The 18,783-nt window shown below is 35.4% G+C and overlaps 4 protein-coding genes across 4 annotated transcripts; 1 reads left to right on the top strand and 3 right to left on the bottom strand.

Moving 5' to 3' along the window:
* Nucleotides 1-6,271: 6,271 nt before the first annotated feature.
* EJ05DRAFT_477879 (kinase-like protein) lies at nucleotides 6,272-7,468 on the top strand. Its single transcript, XM_033744330.1, has one exon. The coding sequence runs from the start codon at nucleotides 6,522-6,524 to the stop codon at nucleotides 7,371-7,373; it is 852 nt and encodes a 283-aa protein (XP_033598262.1). The 5' UTR covers nucleotides 6,272-6,521; the 3' UTR covers nucleotides 7,374-7,468.
* Nucleotides 7,469-8,514: 1,046 nt separating this feature from the next.
* EJ05DRAFT_477880 (DNA repair protein) lies at nucleotides 8,515-9,811 on the bottom strand. Its single transcript, XM_033744331.1, has 3 exons — nucleotides 9,686-9,811; nucleotides 9,036-9,639; nucleotides 8,515-8,975 (listed from the first exon to the last, which is right to left on the bottom strand). The coding sequence occupies exons 1-3, from the start codon at nucleotides 9,770-9,772 to the stop codon at nucleotides 8,554-8,556; spliced, it is 1,113 nt and encodes a 370-aa protein (XP_033598263.1). The 5' UTR covers nucleotides 9,773-9,811; the 3' UTR covers nucleotides 8,515-8,553.
* A 153-nt stretch (nucleotides 9,812-9,964) lies between these two features.
* Nucleotides 9,965-10,849, bottom strand: EJ05DRAFT_477881 (inorganic phosphate transporter-like protein pho88). The gene is made up of 3 exons (XM_033744332.1): nucleotides 10,720-10,849; nucleotides 10,503-10,663; nucleotides 9,965-10,431 (listed from the first exon to the last, which is right to left on the bottom strand). Exons 1-3 carry the CDS (start codon nucleotides 10,734-10,736, stop codon nucleotides 10,037-10,039), a joined length of 573 nt encoding a protein of 190 aa, XP_033598264.1. The 5' UTR covers nucleotides 10,737-10,849; the 3' UTR covers nucleotides 9,965-10,036.
* Nucleotides 10,850-11,247: 398 nt separating this feature from the next.
* EJ05DRAFT_467210 (RNA polymerase I associated factor, A49-like protein) lies at nucleotides 11,248-13,110 on the bottom strand. The gene is made up of 4 exons (XM_033742834.1): nucleotides 12,907-13,110; nucleotides 12,545-12,852; nucleotides 11,920-12,494; nucleotides 11,248-11,864 (listed from the first exon to the last, which is right to left on the bottom strand). Exons 1-4 carry the CDS (start codon nucleotides 12,995-12,997, stop codon nucleotides 11,570-11,572), a joined length of 1,269 nt encoding a protein of 422 aa, XP_033598265.1. The 5' UTR covers nucleotides 12,998-13,110; the 3' UTR covers nucleotides 11,248-11,569.
* Nucleotides 13,111-18,783: the final 5,673 nt, after the last annotated feature.

Genomic DNA, 18,783 nt, shown 5'->3' on the forward strand with positions numbered 1-18,783 from the left:
AGGTGCTAGGGAATGTATAGGCCTATATATTCGTTTCTCTAAGACGCGACTATCCTTATACGGCGGCGGCCTTAGTAATTTCTCGGGGCTATCCTATTATTAGCTTTCTCGGGACGGTTTACTATTCCTAACCGCTTCCTTATAAGGAGGTAGTCTATAGTAGTAGTATTATAGTAAAGAGAGGAACGGTAGTAGGTCGCATCGTTTATAGCTACCTTACTCCCTTTATCCGGATTAAGTAGATATATTTGGTAACCTATTTACGTTTCGTGTACGTAGCCGACTACGACGGGTACTTACCGTCGTAGTTAGAGTACTTCGCCGTGTCCCTATCCCTCTAGCCCTCTCCTCGTGTCCCGTAGGGGCACTTCTAGATACTATATTCTTATTAATACTATCTATACCTAGTCTTTTAGGAGTACCGCTGTGCCGTATACCCGTATCCCTAATAGTTGAAGCACTATGTTATCGCCTATGCTCTATCCCATGGTTCCGCTATAAGAAGCTCCCCTTCCGCTAGAAATCCCTCTTATATAATTTAATGCGCGAGGGCGGGGTCCTTAAGCTCTACTATTATAGTAGAGTATGTCTTCGATCTAGTTTTAATCCCTTATATATTCTTCTACTATGCTCTTATAATCTTAATCCCTGGGTATTTTCGCTCGTTTAACTATTCTATCCGCGTAATATTCTCTTCTCTAATAACCTATCCGCTTACGGGTATAGAGTATACCTATATCGGGTATATAGCCGCCCTAATAGAGGCGCCTAGAAAGATACTACTAATCGCGTTCGGATCGCGTAAGATAGTCTACTATATAATATTCATTATCGTGGTAAGTACTACTCCTCCTAGCATGAGTTTAGCGGCGATAACGTTTAACTATATTCCCTTTTATTCGTTAATCTTACTTACTATATCCTTTAGGGATGCTTACTAGACCTATGCTAGGGTATCCTTATCCTAGATTACGACGCGTATACTATACGCCACGTCGCCGGTCCGGGGGGCCCGTAGTATAGCCTCTAGTATTACTACTATTTATATCTATATACTAGGGCGCTTACCTTAAGTAAGTTCCTCCTAGATTCTACGTAGGCTAGCCTCTATTTAGTTAAGCCTACCCTCCGGTCCTCCTAGTTATATCTTCTTCTCCTCCTCTATAATTCCCTTTAGGTTCTAGATAAGGTCCTAGAATATATATAGGAGGGTCTTCTAGCCCTCTCCGGCTTCCTTCTCTATACGTACTACCTAGTAGTTAATACGATCTAGGAGGGTTTCCCCTCTCGGGGTCCCCTTTATTCCGTCTATCTATGGCGGCGTACGCCTTTAGGTATATTCTACGTTTTAGATAGGTATATAGTTACCCTCAGTAATATCGCTATATAGCCTTTTCTATCGTACCGGTGGGGGTATATCTAGTATATACCGGGGTATATCGGTGCCTAAGGCCGCCATATTTATTAGTTAAGGGCTACCCTTAACTAATAAAAGGGGGTCGGCGTATCGGCGTTCTAGTAGCGTGGTCCGTGCCTCTATCTCCGTGAGGATTTTAAGAGGGTATATATATATCTTTACACGGCGATAACGTCTTGGTTTCGACGCTGCACGTACGTGTGTATAGTAGTAGTTGGTATACTCGGTGTGCTCTATCGATTAAGGTGTGTATCTCGCTGTATTACCCCGAATGGACCAAGTTAGCCTCTTAGAGATGTAAAGGAAGTATAAAGATCTATATAGATCTATATAAACTCGCACTAATTAATATAAATAATATAGAGTCTAATACTTACTACTTAGTTAGTATAGTCTTTGCTAGCTAGGGCGTAGCCCTAGTAATAGATAATATTATTTATCTATAGAACCTAAGTATTAGTAAGTAGACTCTAACTAGATAAGAAGAGAGAATCTAATCTTATAATAGAGAAGGATAAGATTATTAAGGTCTAGAAAAATAAAAGGAAAACTATACCTTTATACTTAGGACTCTTAAAATTATAAATAGACCTTTATAAATAGAATATTATAAATAGAACATCTATAATATATAAATATCTATTTATATATAACTCCGAAAACATATAAATAACCCTTATTTATATACTCTTAATAGATAAGTAAATAGTCCCGGTATATATAATAATAGGTACTCTATTAACTAAGAAGTACCCGGTAAGAAATAGATTAATATAAAAATAGTTCTTAATTAAAGAACTAAACTCTTTCTTCTATATACTTAATAATAGATCTAAGGTCTAAGAAGATATAGGGCTAAGGTCTAAGAAGGTATAGAGCTAAATTAAAGTAGACGTATAGATGGTAAGTCTAGTAGAATTTCGCTAGACTTACTACGTAAATATATATATATTAAATCTAAGTAGTCTAGCTTATAGAGAGTACTATACACGGTAGTAATAGAGGCTACTACCGTTCTATAATAATAATTATTACTACTAGAGTAATAATAGATACTACTACGTTAGAAAGCTATTCTTAGATAGATAGCTATCTATCTAGTACTAGAGGGATATAGATATAAAAGGAGCTACTAATATAGAAATTAAACTATCTTCTATAAATAACCTATAATAGATTTAATAGATAGATCCTTTTAATAGAAGATATACACGCTATAATCTAATAGTAGATATTAAGTCTAGTCGCTAAGGCCTATATTAGAGGGTATTATATATAATAATAAGTATTACTATAAGCTAATAGTAATTACTACTATAATAACTAGATATAGAAGAGTAGCTTTATTAAGGGTTTTCTAGAAAGCTAGCGGAAATAAGCTAGATAATACTTACTTATAAGTAGTCTATAGCTAGAGTAGACTCTAGTAATAAATAAGTAGAGAGAGGGAGTAATATTAAGGGTAGACCCTAGGTATACTTAATACTAGCGTACTACGCCTACGCTACTACTCTCTCCTTACTTAATAAAGCTAAGTAAGCCTCTTTTTAATAGTATACTCTATCTCTTATCTTAAGGAAGCCGAGTAGACTTCGGCTTCCTCCCTTATTAAACTTACTATATTCTATAAATACTCTTACGTCTATGTATATGTTATATTCCTATAATAGTATAAAGGGTAGTAAATAGTTATATACTAGATAGATCGGCGTCCCTTTATATATATACTCTTAGATTTCTACTAAAAGGGTTTAGTAGTAATTCGTTCTATAAGAGAATATACTCTATTATTCTATCTAACTATACTACTATCTAATAACTCTATTCTTACATAGATAATTATACTATATACTATAGGAAGATAAAAGCCATAGCTAAAAACCTTGTAATATAGGCCAATAACTCTAATCTATATATAGCTATACTTCGGTTACTCTACTTATATAGTAAATAGAACTTTAATAGTATACTTTCATTACTAATAGCAAGTATAAGAAAGGGTAAGTATAAAATATAAGTTAGTCCTAATAAGAAGGTCTTTAAGTTCTTAGCGATATATAAAGCTACTAAAGTATATGTACTTACTACTTAAGCTTTAATACGTGTAGCTTCCGGTTCGATTCTAGATTATAAAGTGAAATCTAATAGAGAGGTATACTTTATAAGTAATAAGAGTCTATTATCTATATTTACTTTTATAAGACGTTACTATACTATAGCTAGATATTCTATTATACTAGAAGAGATTAGAATTATTCTATTTACGGCTATATAATTCATAGTATTAGTAACTAAATAGATTTATACTCTATTTATAATAAATACTAAAACGCCTATAATAAGAAGGTAAAATATTAATTACCTTAACTATAGATATATATAGAACATTAATAAAGTAAAGAAGAGATTAGAATATCTACCAATTAATAATTAGAATATAGTAATCTAGATAATAATAGACTAGAGTCTTAAAACCCTTAAGTAAGTTTAATTTTACTACTAACAACTTAAATATGTTTTACTAGATAGTATGAAAGCCATAGAATTATACTTAAGAACTCTAAGATCTAATAAATCTTTCTATGTATACTATCTATCTATTTCTTTAACTTAATTATAACTTTATACTTAATTAAGTTTAGTATTGTTAAATATTACTACTATAATTCGCGCTTACTATAAAGAACCTCTATACTATATCTATATTTTAATAAAAGTATCTATATAACAATCTTTAGTTCTCTTATAGTAAGGTTAGTAAACTTTATAGTTACTTAACTTTATTATAAGAAGGTAGACTCTATATACTAACTAACTATACTAAAAGGACCGAATCTTAAAGCTACTACTTTAAGGGTAGAGTATACTACTTATATATAACTACTATATATATATATAATTAACTAGTAGGTCACATGTCTAATAATATCTCCCCTTTTTAAAGGCGTGTATCCTTATATATTATAGATATATTATCTTATAAAAGATAAACTAAACTAGCTATAATAGGCCTAGTATAAACGAGTTATATATATACCTAATTAGATACTCGTAATGCCACCTCTAGTACTAGATATACTAACTTACTATAGTAATGTTACTACTATATTATCTATTATATATAGAATATATAATATAGTAAGCTAAACGGAATTATATAAACTTTAATAATAGTTAACTAGACTAAGAGTTAAACCTATAACTCTATAGTAGCTTTAAGATTATATAAGAAGTTAGGCTCTATATACTAACTAACTATACTAAAAGAACCAAATCTTAAAGCTACTACTTTAAGGGTAGAGTATACTACTTATATATAACTACTATATACATATGTAATTAACTAGTAGACTACGTGTCTAACATTTATAGTATCTCTAAATACTTTAAAGATTAATATATTATTAGCGTTATTTCTATCTATATATAACTATTTTAGCGCGACTATTACTATATATTATATATATAATATAATACTTTTCTTATATATTCTTAAAACGTAAATTTTTCTTAATATCTCTAGATTTAAGACTCTAGAAGATACTAGAATCTTATATATACTTTTAATTATATCTTAAGAATATTTATTAAGAATATTTATTAAGCTCTTTAAAAGACTAAATAATCTTTAAGAGATAGATAATAGAAAGTATATTTATTTTCTTTTTTTCTCTACTATATATCTTAGTACTTTAGTAGTTATCTACTTTATAGAGTTTTTCTTAAAATAATTAATTAATTTATTATTAACTCTTTTTTATTAATTTTATTATATAGAAAGTAAGAGACTATATAGATATAGATATAGACTAGGGTAGTCTACGGCTAGTAGACTACTTATAGTCTTGAATTTAAGGTACTAAGGCACGCTAGAAAATCCATGGTAAAGTTAAATTTTTAAATCTACTACTAAACATAATACTAGAGACTTATAAACTCTACTTATCTATAATAACACGGCTATAGATAGTAAAAAGTATATAGAATTATATAGTATTTTATTCTCTATAGAATTATTAGTTAAATTTTTAATTAAGAGTATAGTTAATTTAATATATAGTAAAGGGTAAATTTTTAGATATGATTTTAGTAAGGGCGCTAGTAGATACTAGATAAAATATTATATCTTTTTATAATTCTATAGAAATATAATAAAGAAACTTACTAGAGTTCTAGTTCTAGAGATACTAAGAAAACTATAAGTTTTAAGAATATAAGAAAATATTTTATATTATATATATTATATATACTAAAAGCTATACTAAAGAAGTTATAGATAGATTCTTAGATTTTATTTATCTATTAAATAATAATATACTATATATAGATATATATATCTAATCTTTCTTTACTATTATAATTTTATTAGAGAACTAAAATACTCTACTAAATTTTACTATTTCTCTAGTTTAGATTAAGTATACTAGTCTATTTAAAGCTATATTACTATACTATTTTCTTTTATAATATATATCTTAGAACTATAGTTAAAGTTTCTACTATAGAGTCTCTTTTAAAATTAATCTTTTTTAGAAAAAGTCTCTAATTAAATTACTAGTAGTAAAGTCTATTTATTTATAGTTTATATACTTATAAATAGAGAAGAGAGTAAGAAAGAAGAATACTAGTAATAAAGTATATATTATAATAAGAATAAGCTTAAGATTATCTTTTTTAGTTATATCTAAAGATATTTTATAAATACTATTAAATTAATCTATATAATTATATAAGTATAGTCTTTTCTATTATAGAACTAGAGCTCTATATAAGAGTATAATATTTAAATATAGCTCTTAATAGTAAGATAACTATATAAATGCTAAATTACTTGGTTCTAGAAAAACAATGAATATCCGGGCCTAGCTCGGCCCGTAGAGCGACAGCCTACTCGCTAGATTATCTTCTTAGTCTTTACGTCTTCATACAATACTTTCCATACTTAACTTTAATACTTTCTTTCTCCTCGATGTATCGAGCCCTACCTTTAACGCGACACTTCTACTACCGTTAGCGCCGATACTCTCTTCGTCCTCCACGGCCTTTGTTTAGTTTAGCACGAAGTAGACCTTACTACTCCGTCCCTTTCGATAGAGTGACCTTAATGGGCTTTCGTTGGGCCCGTCGCTTTGCTGGCGCACTCAGAGGTGTACTCCGGTATCTTTTCTGTGCGACCGATAGTTCAGCCCGGCGTAGCAGCTTGGAACACGACCCACCCTTTCCTCCAGGTTCGTTGCAATATCTAGCTGCCGGCAAGACTGGTATTGTCTACGCTATCGACTCGGAAAGAGTATGGAAAGAGTTTGAGTCTCGTGAAGATGGGGAAGTCGAGCGCCGCGTCTATAAGCGCCTAGGCTTACATCCAAATATTGCAAAACTCTTGCTCGTCCGTGCCGATGGCTCGATTATTCTCGAGCGCGGAACAGCAATTCGCGATATACTTCGAGATTGTCGTGCTACGGATTTATCAATTACAACGAAAGTCGACTGGCTGATAGGTGCCGCGCGAGGTTATCAGTATCTTCACGACAACGCGATAATCCATGGCGATGTTGGATGTAACAATCTAATCCTAGCAAGGGATGGTAATGTTAAGCTCATTGACTTCGAAGGATGCAGTATCGACGGTGGGACAGCGGATTCATGCTATGAATGGTTCAGCTATCGGCGAGCGGACCCTTACGTCAGCCGCACCACGGATATCTTTGCCTTTGGCTGTGCGGTGTATGAGATCATTACCGGCAAGCCTCCTTATCACGAGTTTGAATCGCTAGCGGATTGCGGTGCACATGTTCAGCAGCTCTACGCAGCATGCCAGTTCCCAGATGTAGCAGGTGTTCCACTAAGCAATGTAATAGAAAAGTGCTGGCACGGAGGCCTGGAGTCAATGGATGCAGTGATTCAAAATTTAGAAGTCTCAAAAGCTAATCTTAAAGTCAGAGGCCCTCTCCATTAAGATGAGTACTACAACTATGTCTTCCATATCCTCAGTCGGTCGTTCTAGTAAATCATCTCCTTTATATATAAGCCTCTTATAGCTGTACGTCTCTCTATTAAGTATTATAAGCTACAAAGCTACTACGCGAGTACGAGTGAACTTACCCATTTAACAATGTAGACTCCTGATCCCGTGCCGGAATCCCGACACCCAAAACAAGGTCCGCCTTTCTGCGAAGGAAGGCCATCCTTCGTAACATCTCGCGTAGCGTCTAAACAAGGTGGGCCTGGCAGTGGCGATGTATCGCATCTATGGCGCAACCGAGTCTCGATTTGATGCCGAGGTGCTTTGTTACATACACTCTGGTAAGCAATCGAGATGCCGTAAACGCACATGGCGAAACGAGGTAAGTAGTACTTCTTATAGAATTAGAGAAGAGATCTCCTAAATGAAGGATCGGCGTAAAAGATAGAATACCTAGATAGAATAAAGTATACAAGGTTACCGTAGTGCGGGTAAGTACCTACTACAGAGAATATAGAGCCCTAGCTAAGCTAGAGTTATACTATTATAGAATAAATATTCTTCATAGTATATACTATAATTAAGTTAGTAATCTTATCTATCTATCTAGATCTAGAAAATATATATATATATACTTAGATAAAAGTTAATTTAATTTTTTAAACTAAATCTTAGAGTATTGAATATATATAAAATATAAGTTTCTATATATTATTTAGACTTTTATAAGTAGTATTATCTACTCTTATAATAGTAGCTTTAGAGTTTAGATATTTTTATATAGTAGTTAGTATATAAAGTACTAATTCTTATAGTATATTATAATATATAACTATTTTATTACTATAATTAGATTAATCTATATTATATATACTTAGTATAGCTATATTAATAAGACTATTATAGTATAGACTTAGTTATTTTATATTAATTATTTATAGCTTAGTTATACTAATAGTAGACTCTATACTTATACTAACTATCTTTACTAAAAGAATTAAATCTTAAAGCTACTACTTTAATAGTAGAGTATACTACTAATAAAGAACTACTATTTATATAGAAGACTATATACTTAACTTATATATCTAATATTCGTAATGGATTAATATCTTAGACTATAATATATATCTCATATTAAGAAGTCTTTATATTATTTATGGTTCTACTATATCTAAAACTCGAGTTCTTCTACTTCCATACTACAACTAATACACTTCTTTTTACTTTCGCCAGTTATTGGATCCTCGATTGGAGCCCCCCATACATGCTCGTGTCTATCATTCGACCCCTTTAGACTACCGCCGAATCCTACGTCCCCACTACCTCCAAGCATCTTACGCTTATGGGCCTCTACCATTGTTCTTTTCTTTAGCTCGGCAAGTTTGGTATTGAATTTCTTTTCCTTTCTCCGCTTCTTGTCCGTTTCCCTTCTCTGGAATTCTGCATCCAAAGCCTCAGGTGAACCCCATTTCTGAGGCGAGAATGCATATTCTTCAATCTGATATCGGAGGTAAAGCTGCATGTCGTTCCAAGTTGCTTTATGTGGATTCGGTCGTTTCAGATGCCGTAAAAGGTCCTCGTCTTGAAGCTCCGCTGTAATGGAAGAAATTTATCAGTCATAGATAGAGTGGAATACTACAAACGTAGACGTACGGTTCGTCAGGATATAATCCTCTCTCGCTTCAGTTTTAGTCAACAAACTGTATTTGTCGGGAAATTTGTCCTTGCACGCTCCGCAGACCTGACAATCGAACACCTCGTCCCATTTCCAATCAATTTCCAAGCTTGCGCACTCCCTGCACCTCTTCGTGTCTTTGTGTAGCACGCTAATACCAGGCTCGAACATGCCCTGTTTGCTCGCTCGGAGTTTTTTTAATAACTGATGCCTTTCCCATTCACCGAGCGTCATGTGTGCTGGCTTTTCTTCTTGGTTAGGGACATTCATCGCTCGATTTCGAGGATCGTCGTTGGCAGTCAAGAACCCGCCTTTTGTATCCGTCATCTTGCTAAAGTCATACTCGACATATTTATCGAACTTCTTCGCCGCCTGTATAACGTTGTCATCTCTCGGTCGGGACATCTCGTCTACGGTGATACGGGGATCCGACGCATCGCGCTGGGTTTTGGGACGATTCGAGATGATGGAGGAATGTGGTCGCTTTTGTCCAGTAGCAAACAAGCTCGGATTATCCCGCGGCTGTGCTCTTTTGTTGTCATCTTGAGTACGCAGTGCTTTCGCCCTCAACCGTGACTCTTCCTAGTCGGTTGTCAGCTTTATTGGGGCAGACGAGCTGTTTACTCACCAAACGCCGAATCCGTTCTGGTGTCAGAGACGAGGGTAGAGTTCCTGGTGTTGTCACTGGCGGTGGCGTTAAACGACCTCCAGACATGTTTCTAGATACAACATTGCGCTTTTGAGTAGATGGAGGTTGATATGTAGTGACGCAGCGGGTGGCGTCGGCCGAAACACGACATCACGTGTTATATTTTCAGCGGCCATACTTAAGAATTATGTTGCTCTTGTATGAACGAGACATTCATGACAGTGGTCTATTGAATCAGATCTCAAAGATACTTCTGATACGGCAAATGCTCCAATTACCCTAATCACCCTACATCTTCGCCATCTTCCAATTCGCAAACTTGTCTGTAGTTCATTCTTCCTTCGCGCCACCACGTCCAGAGCGCTCTGCAGCCTCAATACTCTTCTTGTCTGTCGCCACTTCGCCACCCTGGAGGTTTGCCATGAAGCCACCCGCAGCCTTGAAAGGGCGCTTCAAGTCACCGCTAGCGGGCTTTCCGAGAAGGTGGATCTTGACCAGGTTGCCCTCGAATGCACCCTTCAGAGGAATGATCGACTGGATCAGGAGAGGGTTCGTATATTTGAAGTAGAGATGCATGACAGCCATCATACCAACGCCCATGAGCTGACCCTTAAACAAGCCGCGAACTTGTTGGAGATCGTAGGCGTGGACAGTAGTCGTTACAGCTTTTGGTTCTTCCCCAGAGCCCATCGGCGCAGGCTCGACATACTTAAGTACGGTCATGTCTGTAATAACGTTTAATGAGCTATTGTCGTACACAGCGATGTAGTTTGCCATATGCGCCATGTACACCTACCCTTCTTTTTGTTTATTTGCATCTGGACGTAGACGTATATCCCAAGAATTATGATGTTCGATAAGATGTATACACCACGAACGATATTAAGGACATTCGGGTCTTCGAAGGCGATCTTTTTAGAAACCTGCATCATCACCAAGATGATAGCCAGGTTGGAGCTATACTATTCTTAGGTCTCGTACACACAGGTAGTGGACGGGTTCAATTAACTTACATCTGAGGGTTGACCATTTTGAGTAGTGCCTTAATGTAATAATGTAGTAGAGTTTCGTGGTTTCAAGGCTGTGAGATGTGGTAGAGGAGTGTTTCTCTGTGTTGCGATCTGCGCAGCGAAGAAGTTTCAGGGTCGAAGTCGAGTCGAGTCAAGGCCACCTAGCCACAGCATGAGCGCCCATAATCTAACTACTTTCGGCCAAGTGCATATAAAGCAAATACTCATCTCTAAAACTACTCTCGAATCAATGCAACTTTGATCACACTCCACAGAAGTGCAAACCCCTCCACTGTCTCCCCTACAGCTCCTATGCTTCGTGCTCCATAAAGTTTCCGTGCCTTATAACAGAGATGTTATGCCGATGCTGTCCCTACCATCGATGCAATAGACCCACCGAGTAGTGACTGAACATGGAACAGGTACTTACATATTTACAAACGGGGATTTGTCGCCCATTACACGTGGCACAATGAGGAGATTTTCGGAAGAACACGTGCTCCCAGGTACAGACTCTATTTTTGACTCATCGCACGATATATCCAACTTTAGGCTGTGAATATGGGAAGGAATGCGTCACTCCTAATTGCCGGTATTCGAGTTGCAAGCACCCGGTTCGAGTTGGACTTAGACGGTGAAACTCGATACGAGCGCGACGGCATACCGTCCAAATGCTGTCAATTTTGGTCACCAATCTCCTACGAAATATATTCAGCTTGTAGAGACAGCGCTGCACCTAGCGCAATTCCGATAGCAAACTCGCATTTCATATTTTATAGAAGAAAGATGCTCTAGCCACTACAGGGTAGAGTCCATTAGGCTGCATATATAAGCTTGATACAGTCCTGTTTATCTATCTCTTCTTTGCTTGACCACGAGCTTTGATCGTAGGAAATTCTAGGGGTATCCTGAGCTTAGCTATTCTATGGTCACTTGCCTCAGCCTTCGTTATCCTCATTTGTTGTCTCTCTGTCTCCGTGGGATTGGCGATCTTGCAGCCAATCTCTCTAAAGTAATCACAAATTTCTTTCGGTTCGCGGCTAAGGTCTTTGTGAAGCGCAAAAATGTCGACATCGAACTGATCAACAATGAGAGCTAACGCGCAAATGTGGGTTATTAGATAATCAACATTCCATCTAGGCATTTGGCTATAGAACTAGGTTAGCAAAGATTGCAACAGGTCACCAGGATTGAAGAACTCACTTCCCCGTTGAAAACTTGCGAACGATATCGCTGATGATCGAATCTGGCGCTTTCATAAGCTTCTTCAGCTCTTCTCTCTTGGGTAATTTGTATGGAAGCCTTTTCCGAGGAAGAGAATTGTGGAATTGCAGCAGGTGCAGGATGTATCTCAGGGCTTTAACTTTTGTCGTGTCTCCACTCCTTGCGATTTTCATGACACGGTTTGCCACAAATCTGCTTGCACTGCCCTCGATGTTGTCTGGATCTTCTATCCAGTCGTTGATTTCCAGCGAGATAAGAGAACTTGCTGGAATAAGACTCTCAATTGTGTAGACTTCTTGTAGATTCTTCGTGGCTAGATTTGCGATAGGCCTCGGTCTCGACGCCGCTATCTCAGCTTGCACAGTCTCTTGAGAAGGCATATCGGCAGTAGAATGAACAATAGAGCTAATCAAAGCGGCCGTGGCAGCATCGGCTGTGGGAGCTACGCCATCGATCTCTGTCGACGTGATAGCATTCTCTGTGAGGCTCTTGATTTGCTTCTTTGCCTTCGCTCCCCCAAATTCCAAGCCAAGCGCGTTGCGCGCATTCATGTTCTGTAGCACCGTTAATGCCAGGAGCGAGACACCTGTTGTCAATTGCATACCGATGCTTGCGCAGCTCGCTGTCTTTGAAGATCCCCTTCCCTCTGCGATTCTTGCGTTTCGCGACGGAGTGAGCATCTTACTGAGAACCTTCGTGGTACCTCAATAACTCTCAGTAGCTTGTCAGTTGTAGGATCATATACGCCGATGTAGTGCTTAGTGTGCCCATCTTCCTCTTCTCTCATGATGTAGTCCAATTCATCATGGTTTGAGGAGTAGAGAAGAAGCTCTTTACTGCGTGACAATTTGCCCTCCTTCAGGTACGTCTGGAATTGAGCCTCGCGCGGTAGCGAAATGCATGGTGTGGAAGCTGAATGCTGAACATTAGTATAGTGTGCATATGTATAGTATAGGAAGAGCCCACCAAGGATTGGACCAAGTTCTTGAAGCTCGATCGCACTTTTTTTCGCGGGTCTTTCTAGTCCAGTAGATTGCCTTTTGCGTTTTTCGGTCATATCGCTAGGACACACAATTATCGCTGATGTGTTGGCGGTGTAGACTTTGGATCTGCAAATTCGCGGAGCTCTTGTCTCTTGTGCCTTATCTTGCCTTTTTTTTTAAATCCGAGGTTCCGACCAAAGTGCCACACGGGCAGTGGCTGAAAAGTATCTGCGCCACAAATAACAAACTACGAAATCAAGCTGCACAGGAATTTTGATACACTAATTACTTTCTGGATTGGCTTAGAGCTTCCTCGACGCTATAATTCAAGACCGGCCAATGTACACACTTTCTACACTTATGAGCCTAGGTAAGTCCTAACATGTATACCGAAGGCAACCCCGGCAGAGGCTTCGAGCATTACTTTACCTATACAGTTCACAGTCATAGTACATTGCTGTAGTCTACTTCGGTTCTGCACAAATTAAAGTCTTCGTTTAGTCAATCGCTACATTAACAGCAACCGGGCAAACCTTGGCTAAAATACCTCCAAGCGACAAGGGCGAGTTCTGCTCCCTCCTTGCTAGCTTATCTAGTTCCTAACAGAATTGATAAGGAGGTCCTTCCGATATACGATCAAGGTGACGTTGTACTTTGTAGGTGGTCCATATCCCTAATGAATCGCACATCACATGTCACCAGTGCTCGACACGGCTGATAGACTTGCCAAAGCTCATCTCCGTGACGCAAATAACAAAGTACCTTTGCTAGACACTCTTTTATTCACACTGCCGACCTTCTGCATTAACCTCTGAATATCGGCTTTGCATCATTAGTAACACAACGAGGCATGTTAGCGTCTTGGAGTTGAAGGGAAGTACACCAACAATGCCAAAGTAGAGCATGAACGTATCCGATGGCAGCTTCGTACTAGTGACAAAGATATCAGAATTTAGCCATTTTCTAGTGCTAGCCAGCCGCCAAAGAAAAAGAATGACATTTGCGCAGAATTAGAGTTACATCGCGCAGGTAGGAAGCTAAATCCGACAGCTCATCGGAAGATCACTCATGGAGGACGCGGATTCCCGGGTTCTGTAGTCTAAGAATTTTGCTAGAGCATCGGACGAGGCTATAGTCTGGGTGGCGTTGTTAATACTACAATAAGATGGGCGGAGGAAGATAGATAGCAGCCCTAAGACACAGACAAATCCGGATGTTGCATCATCTTTTTCTCGGTTGTTTTTGCTCTCTTATGTAACGATGGACATGTGTTTGTGAGGTGATCAAGTCGGCATCGGTTTTGTCCGCCGGTTATAACCTGATTTAATGGTGGCGGCGAAGCCCCAGGGTTTTCACGCGACAGTTCAGCCCCGCCCTCGTGGCTTTGTGAACGCAAACGCCACCACTATCCGTATATCCATAGTTGCATGGGAAAGCTTGGCGCCCAATGCTGCGCTATGTCACCAACACGCGTTTTTATATGTAATTGACATTTTACAACATTATCGCCGTACTACGCTCGTATAGAGTCTATAACTATATAATATAGTATATAAGAGTTAGTATAGATAATATTTAGTATTTTTAACTTACTAATGCGCGCGTATATAATACCCTAAGGTATTATTTATCCCTCTTCTATATACGGACGAATCGACTTCCTTCTATAATATAATATACCTATTAATAAGATTATTACTCTTACTAAAGTTAGTAAGAATATAGTATATAGAATAAGGTTTAACCTTAACACGTATAGATAGAGGAATAAACTAAGGTTATTATATCGTGGTCTACCTCGTTAACTAAGTAATTATATAATATAATAACTACTTAAGAGACTACTTTATAAGGGCTAGTTATACCTTAATAAGATAGCTAGATAGGTATATAAAGAGTTTAATCTTACTATATCTAAGTAGCTTCTATCTAAAGAGTTATCTAAGCGAGGCTAGGATTATAAGCTATTAAAATATATTAGTAGTATACGCTTAGAGATAGTATACGCTTTATATCTTAAGAATATAGTAGAGCTACTAGTAGACTCGTATGTGTTCTTAGATAAGGTTATATTTAATAAGAAAATTAGATAGAGGCGTTGAGCTAGAGTACTAAAAGAATAGACTCTAACTAAGTTTAGTACTCTTAATTAAGGACCTATATATAGCGTCTATAGTACTATTATAGTTAATAGTTTTATCTACTATTAGATAAAGAAAGGTTATTTCTTAATAGAAGAGTTCTATACCTAGTTATAGATATATCTACTACCTACTCTTAAGGTAAAATACCTCGGGCGTATAATAATAATTATTATAGATAATCTCGTACTTTATACAAACTAATAGATTAAACTACTTATACTTAGTACTAGCTATATTATACGGTATACGCTACTATACTTATCTAACTTTAACCCTATTAAGCTTATATAGGCGGTAATAAAGACGTAGATTTATAGATGGTATACCTAGACACGTTAATAATCTCAAACTTTTAAGGACTTTCTCTATATTATATTTATATATAGCTACGCTAATTAGTAGGCTATATACTTCTTTAAATATACCGTAGATAGGTTTTATATTAATAAGACGCTCTAGTAGAGAGTAGTAGCTAATTTAGATAGGTTTAGACGAGGTAGAGATAGTAGAGAGGTTACTAAAGTTAAGGAGATTAGGAGACTTTTTTATAAGCTTATCGCGTAACTTACTCGTTAGTAAGTTGGCGATGAGTAAGTTACTTAGCTAGCTAGTAATACTCTATATATATATCTGTTTTAGGTACTATTTAAGGAGTATATAGTTATAATATATAAATATATACTTCTAAATATACTCTAAGAAACGCTATACCATCCCTATCTAAATATTAGATATACTAGTTATAGTAAACGCCTAGAGCAAGGATACCGCCTTACTTACCTTAAGTTACTTCTTATACTTATAAAGATATAGACGTGCGTCTAGTAAGATACTAAGTAGAATATCTACTATCTTCGCGGCTTTATAATAAGTAGTTCTAGACTAAGTTATCTCCTTAATATAGTAGTATATATAGTAGTTATTATCTACGTATAGCCTTAATTCGCGTATCCTAGCCCTTATCTTATTATAACTCTCTATCTCCTTACGCTATTCAAGTACTAATAGTACTATATTAGCTTAGTAACGCTCTAGTTATACTAGACTACTAAAGGAGATATCCACGGCTCGTGTCTAAGAAGGTGTTTTATAATAAGTCTTATAAGTTAGCGAATAATTCGAACTATAAGTAGATATAGAATAAGGCTAAGATTAAGGAAACGTAGGTATCTATATAGATATTATAGGATTAAACCCGTAACGCTATAATTCTATCTAATAGAGTAATTAAGCGTGTATAATCTTGTCTTTATTATCTTAATAATATCTTACCGCCGTCTCCTTACGCTTAATTATCGCCTACCTTATCTACTTATCTTAAAGTCTTATATTCTACTTATTATAATCTAACTTAGCCTCTTTACGTTATAATCTCTTTATTTTAAGGCGCTCGAGTATAGAGGTAGTACCTCTATTAACGGAGGTTAATAGAGTACTTATTCTACTACTAATTCGAGACTTCTTTAGACATGGTTAAGTAATAATCTTATAGAACGACTCTACTAACGGCTTATCTTTAGTTATATCTTAAACGCCGTTAATAATATTATTAGCCTATAGCTCTAAGATAGTCTTATCTACCTTATAGTAGAGTATTCTATTAGATAAGGTAATCTTATAGTACTAGCCCTAGTAGTTAGTACACGTCGACTTACTATACTAGAGCTTACTCTAAATATTATTAATAATAACTCCTTGGTTACGGCTATGTTATCTTCTCTCCTTCTATAATTTAACTAGCTACTTTAAGTATCTCTTAAGATTTAGATCTATAGATAATAATACTAGACTAGTAGAAACTAGTCTACTAAGTAGTAATGGCGTGGGAGACTTCGGATTAGATACTATAGTGTTCTTACGTTCTAGTAGCTAGTAAGACTTATAGATAATAGTATTCTTAAAGATAAGAAATATAGCCTTAAGTAGATCCTTTCTTACTAGGCTATAGATCTTATTAAGGAAGGTAAGTAGCCTATTCTAGTTAAAGAGACTCTAGTCTAGAAGTATTAACTATTTCCTAGTACGACTAGATATTCCGAGCTTTATAGTAAATCCTTAAGTCTTAAATAGCTAGTTATTAGTAGTAAGAACCTTATTAATTAACTACTAAATCTTCTCCTTATATAACTCTTTCTTAAACTTATACTAGGCCTCTATCTTTAGTAATATAGCCTTAATAATCTTTCTAAAACTATCTACTCTAAGCTACTAGTTTACATAGATAGACTAAATTATCTTATTAAGTATAAGAATAGGGTTATTAGATAGTAGTATAGTTAGATAGAATAATAGGGTGTATTCTATTATAGAACGAATTACTACCGAACTCTTTTAATAGAAATCTAAGAGTATATATATAAAGGGATACCAATCTATCTAGTACGTAACTATTTACCGCCCTTTACGTTACCTTCTAACCCTATTAGCTAAGGTATATATAGATTAGGTTCTATCTAAGACTAAGTCCTAATAATTATCCCTTCTCTCTAGGAAGCTACTATTAGTAACCTAGATTATTATCTATCTCTATATCTCTATTCTAAGTCTTATAAGACCTTAGTTATTCTCTATACTTCGTCTTAGATATTTACTAATATTTACTAATCTAAGATTTATATAAGCGTTTTTCTAATAAACTAGATTTTATCTATTCTAACTTCTTATATAGGTAAGATTATCTAATTAGGCCTAGCGTATTACGTAATATAATTAGATAAGCCTAGGTCCTAGCTATATTAAAATCTTTTCTTAGAAATATTCCTTTCTTTAAAAAACTTCTTAACTCTTTATAGAGTTTTTTAGATTATTAGGTATATTACCCGATCTATATAGATATAGATTTATATAGATTTACTATAATTTAGTATAATTTATATAATTTACTAATTTTCGTACCATCCTTAGCTAGTAATAGTATAATTTATAATAATCTATATAAATTAGTAATAATTATAATATAGTTTCCCGAAATCTTAACGCTCTAAAGTAATTAGTATAGAAATAGACGCCTTTAAATAATCCCTATCTTATATACGTTACTAATATATTAAAAGCTATTAATCTACTCTAACCTAGGCCGGGCTCTAATAATCTAGCTATATATTATTATAGTTATTACTTTCTATCGTATATTACTTACGGTAGTACTAAATCTATAATATATAGTACTTATATAACTAAGAAGCGTTATTACTTATAGGTATTTAAGTAAGTTTAAAGAACTTTATATAGATTTACTTATATTAATATAGATTACTACTAGGCCTCTAGTAACCTCTACTAATAAGAAGCGTAGTACTACTAATCGTAACGCCTTAGAGAAGGCTTTCTATAAGCTATATACCTAAGGGAAGAGTTACGCCTAGAAGTACGATTCTAATAAGATTTATAAGGATTTATTAGAATCTACTATAGCTATTATTACCGCGATTACTAGATATTATTATTTTTCTTAAATTATTATAGATTCTTACTAATATATATTAATCTCTATAATAGTACTAAAATCTCTACTACTTCGGACTTCTTTCTATATACTAGTAATATTAAAATTCCTAGAAAAGGTTCTAGTAAAAAGGCTAAGATTCCTTTCTTACGTATACTAAAGAGCTATAAAATTAGAGAAGATAGCTCTAATCTAGAAGTTTCTATACTAAAGATATATAGTTCTATACTAATTATTAAATCTTTTCGCTAATTTATATAATTCTTAGCGT

This window comes from Pseudovirgaria hyperparasitica (assembly GCF_010093815.1).
Source record: "Pseudovirgaria hyperparasitica strain CBS 121739 unplaced genomic scaffold EJ05scaffold_12, whole genome shotgun sequence".
NCBI lineage: Eukaryota > Fungi > Ascomycota > Dothideomycetes > Acrospermales > Acrospermaceae > Pseudovirgaria > Pseudovirgaria hyperparasitica.

Excerpts from the sequence above, each read along its gene's own strand:
- EJ05DRAFT_477879 (XM_033744330.1), top strand. The coding sequence starts at position 6,522 with ATGGGCTTTCGTTGGGCCCGTCGCTTTGCTGGCGCACTCAGAGGTGTA.
- EJ05DRAFT_477880 (XM_033744331.1), bottom strand. The coding sequence starts at position 9,772 with ATGTCTGGAGGTCGTTTAACGCCACCGCCAGTGACAACACCAGGAACT. Across the intron at positions 9,640-9,685 it reads CAGAACGGATTCGGCGTTTG|GAAGAGTCACGGTTGAGGGC; the intron begins GTGAGTAAACAG and ends ACAACCGACTAG. Across the intron at positions 8,976-9,035 it reads GGATTATATCCTGACGAACC|CGGAGCTTCAAGACGAGGAC; the intron begins GTACGTCTACGT and ends CTTCCATTACAG.
- EJ05DRAFT_477881 (XM_033744332.1), bottom strand. Across the intron at positions 10,432-10,502 it reads GCAAATAAACAAAAAGAAGG|ACATGACCGTACTTAAGTAT; the intron begins GTAGGTGTACAT and ends ACGTTATTACAG.
- EJ05DRAFT_467210 (XM_033742834.1), bottom strand. The coding sequence starts at position 12,997 with ATGACCGAAAAACGCAAAAGGCAATCTACTGGACTAGAAAGACCCGCG. Across the intron at positions 12,495-12,544 it reads AGCGAGCTGCGCAAGCATCG|AACATGAATGCGCGCAACGC; the intron begins GTATGCAATTGA and ends ACGGTGCTACAG. Across the intron at positions 11,865-11,919 it reads CGCAAGTTTTCAACGGGGAA|CCAAATGCCTAGATGGAATG; the intron begins GTGAGTTCTTCA and ends CTAGTTCTATAG.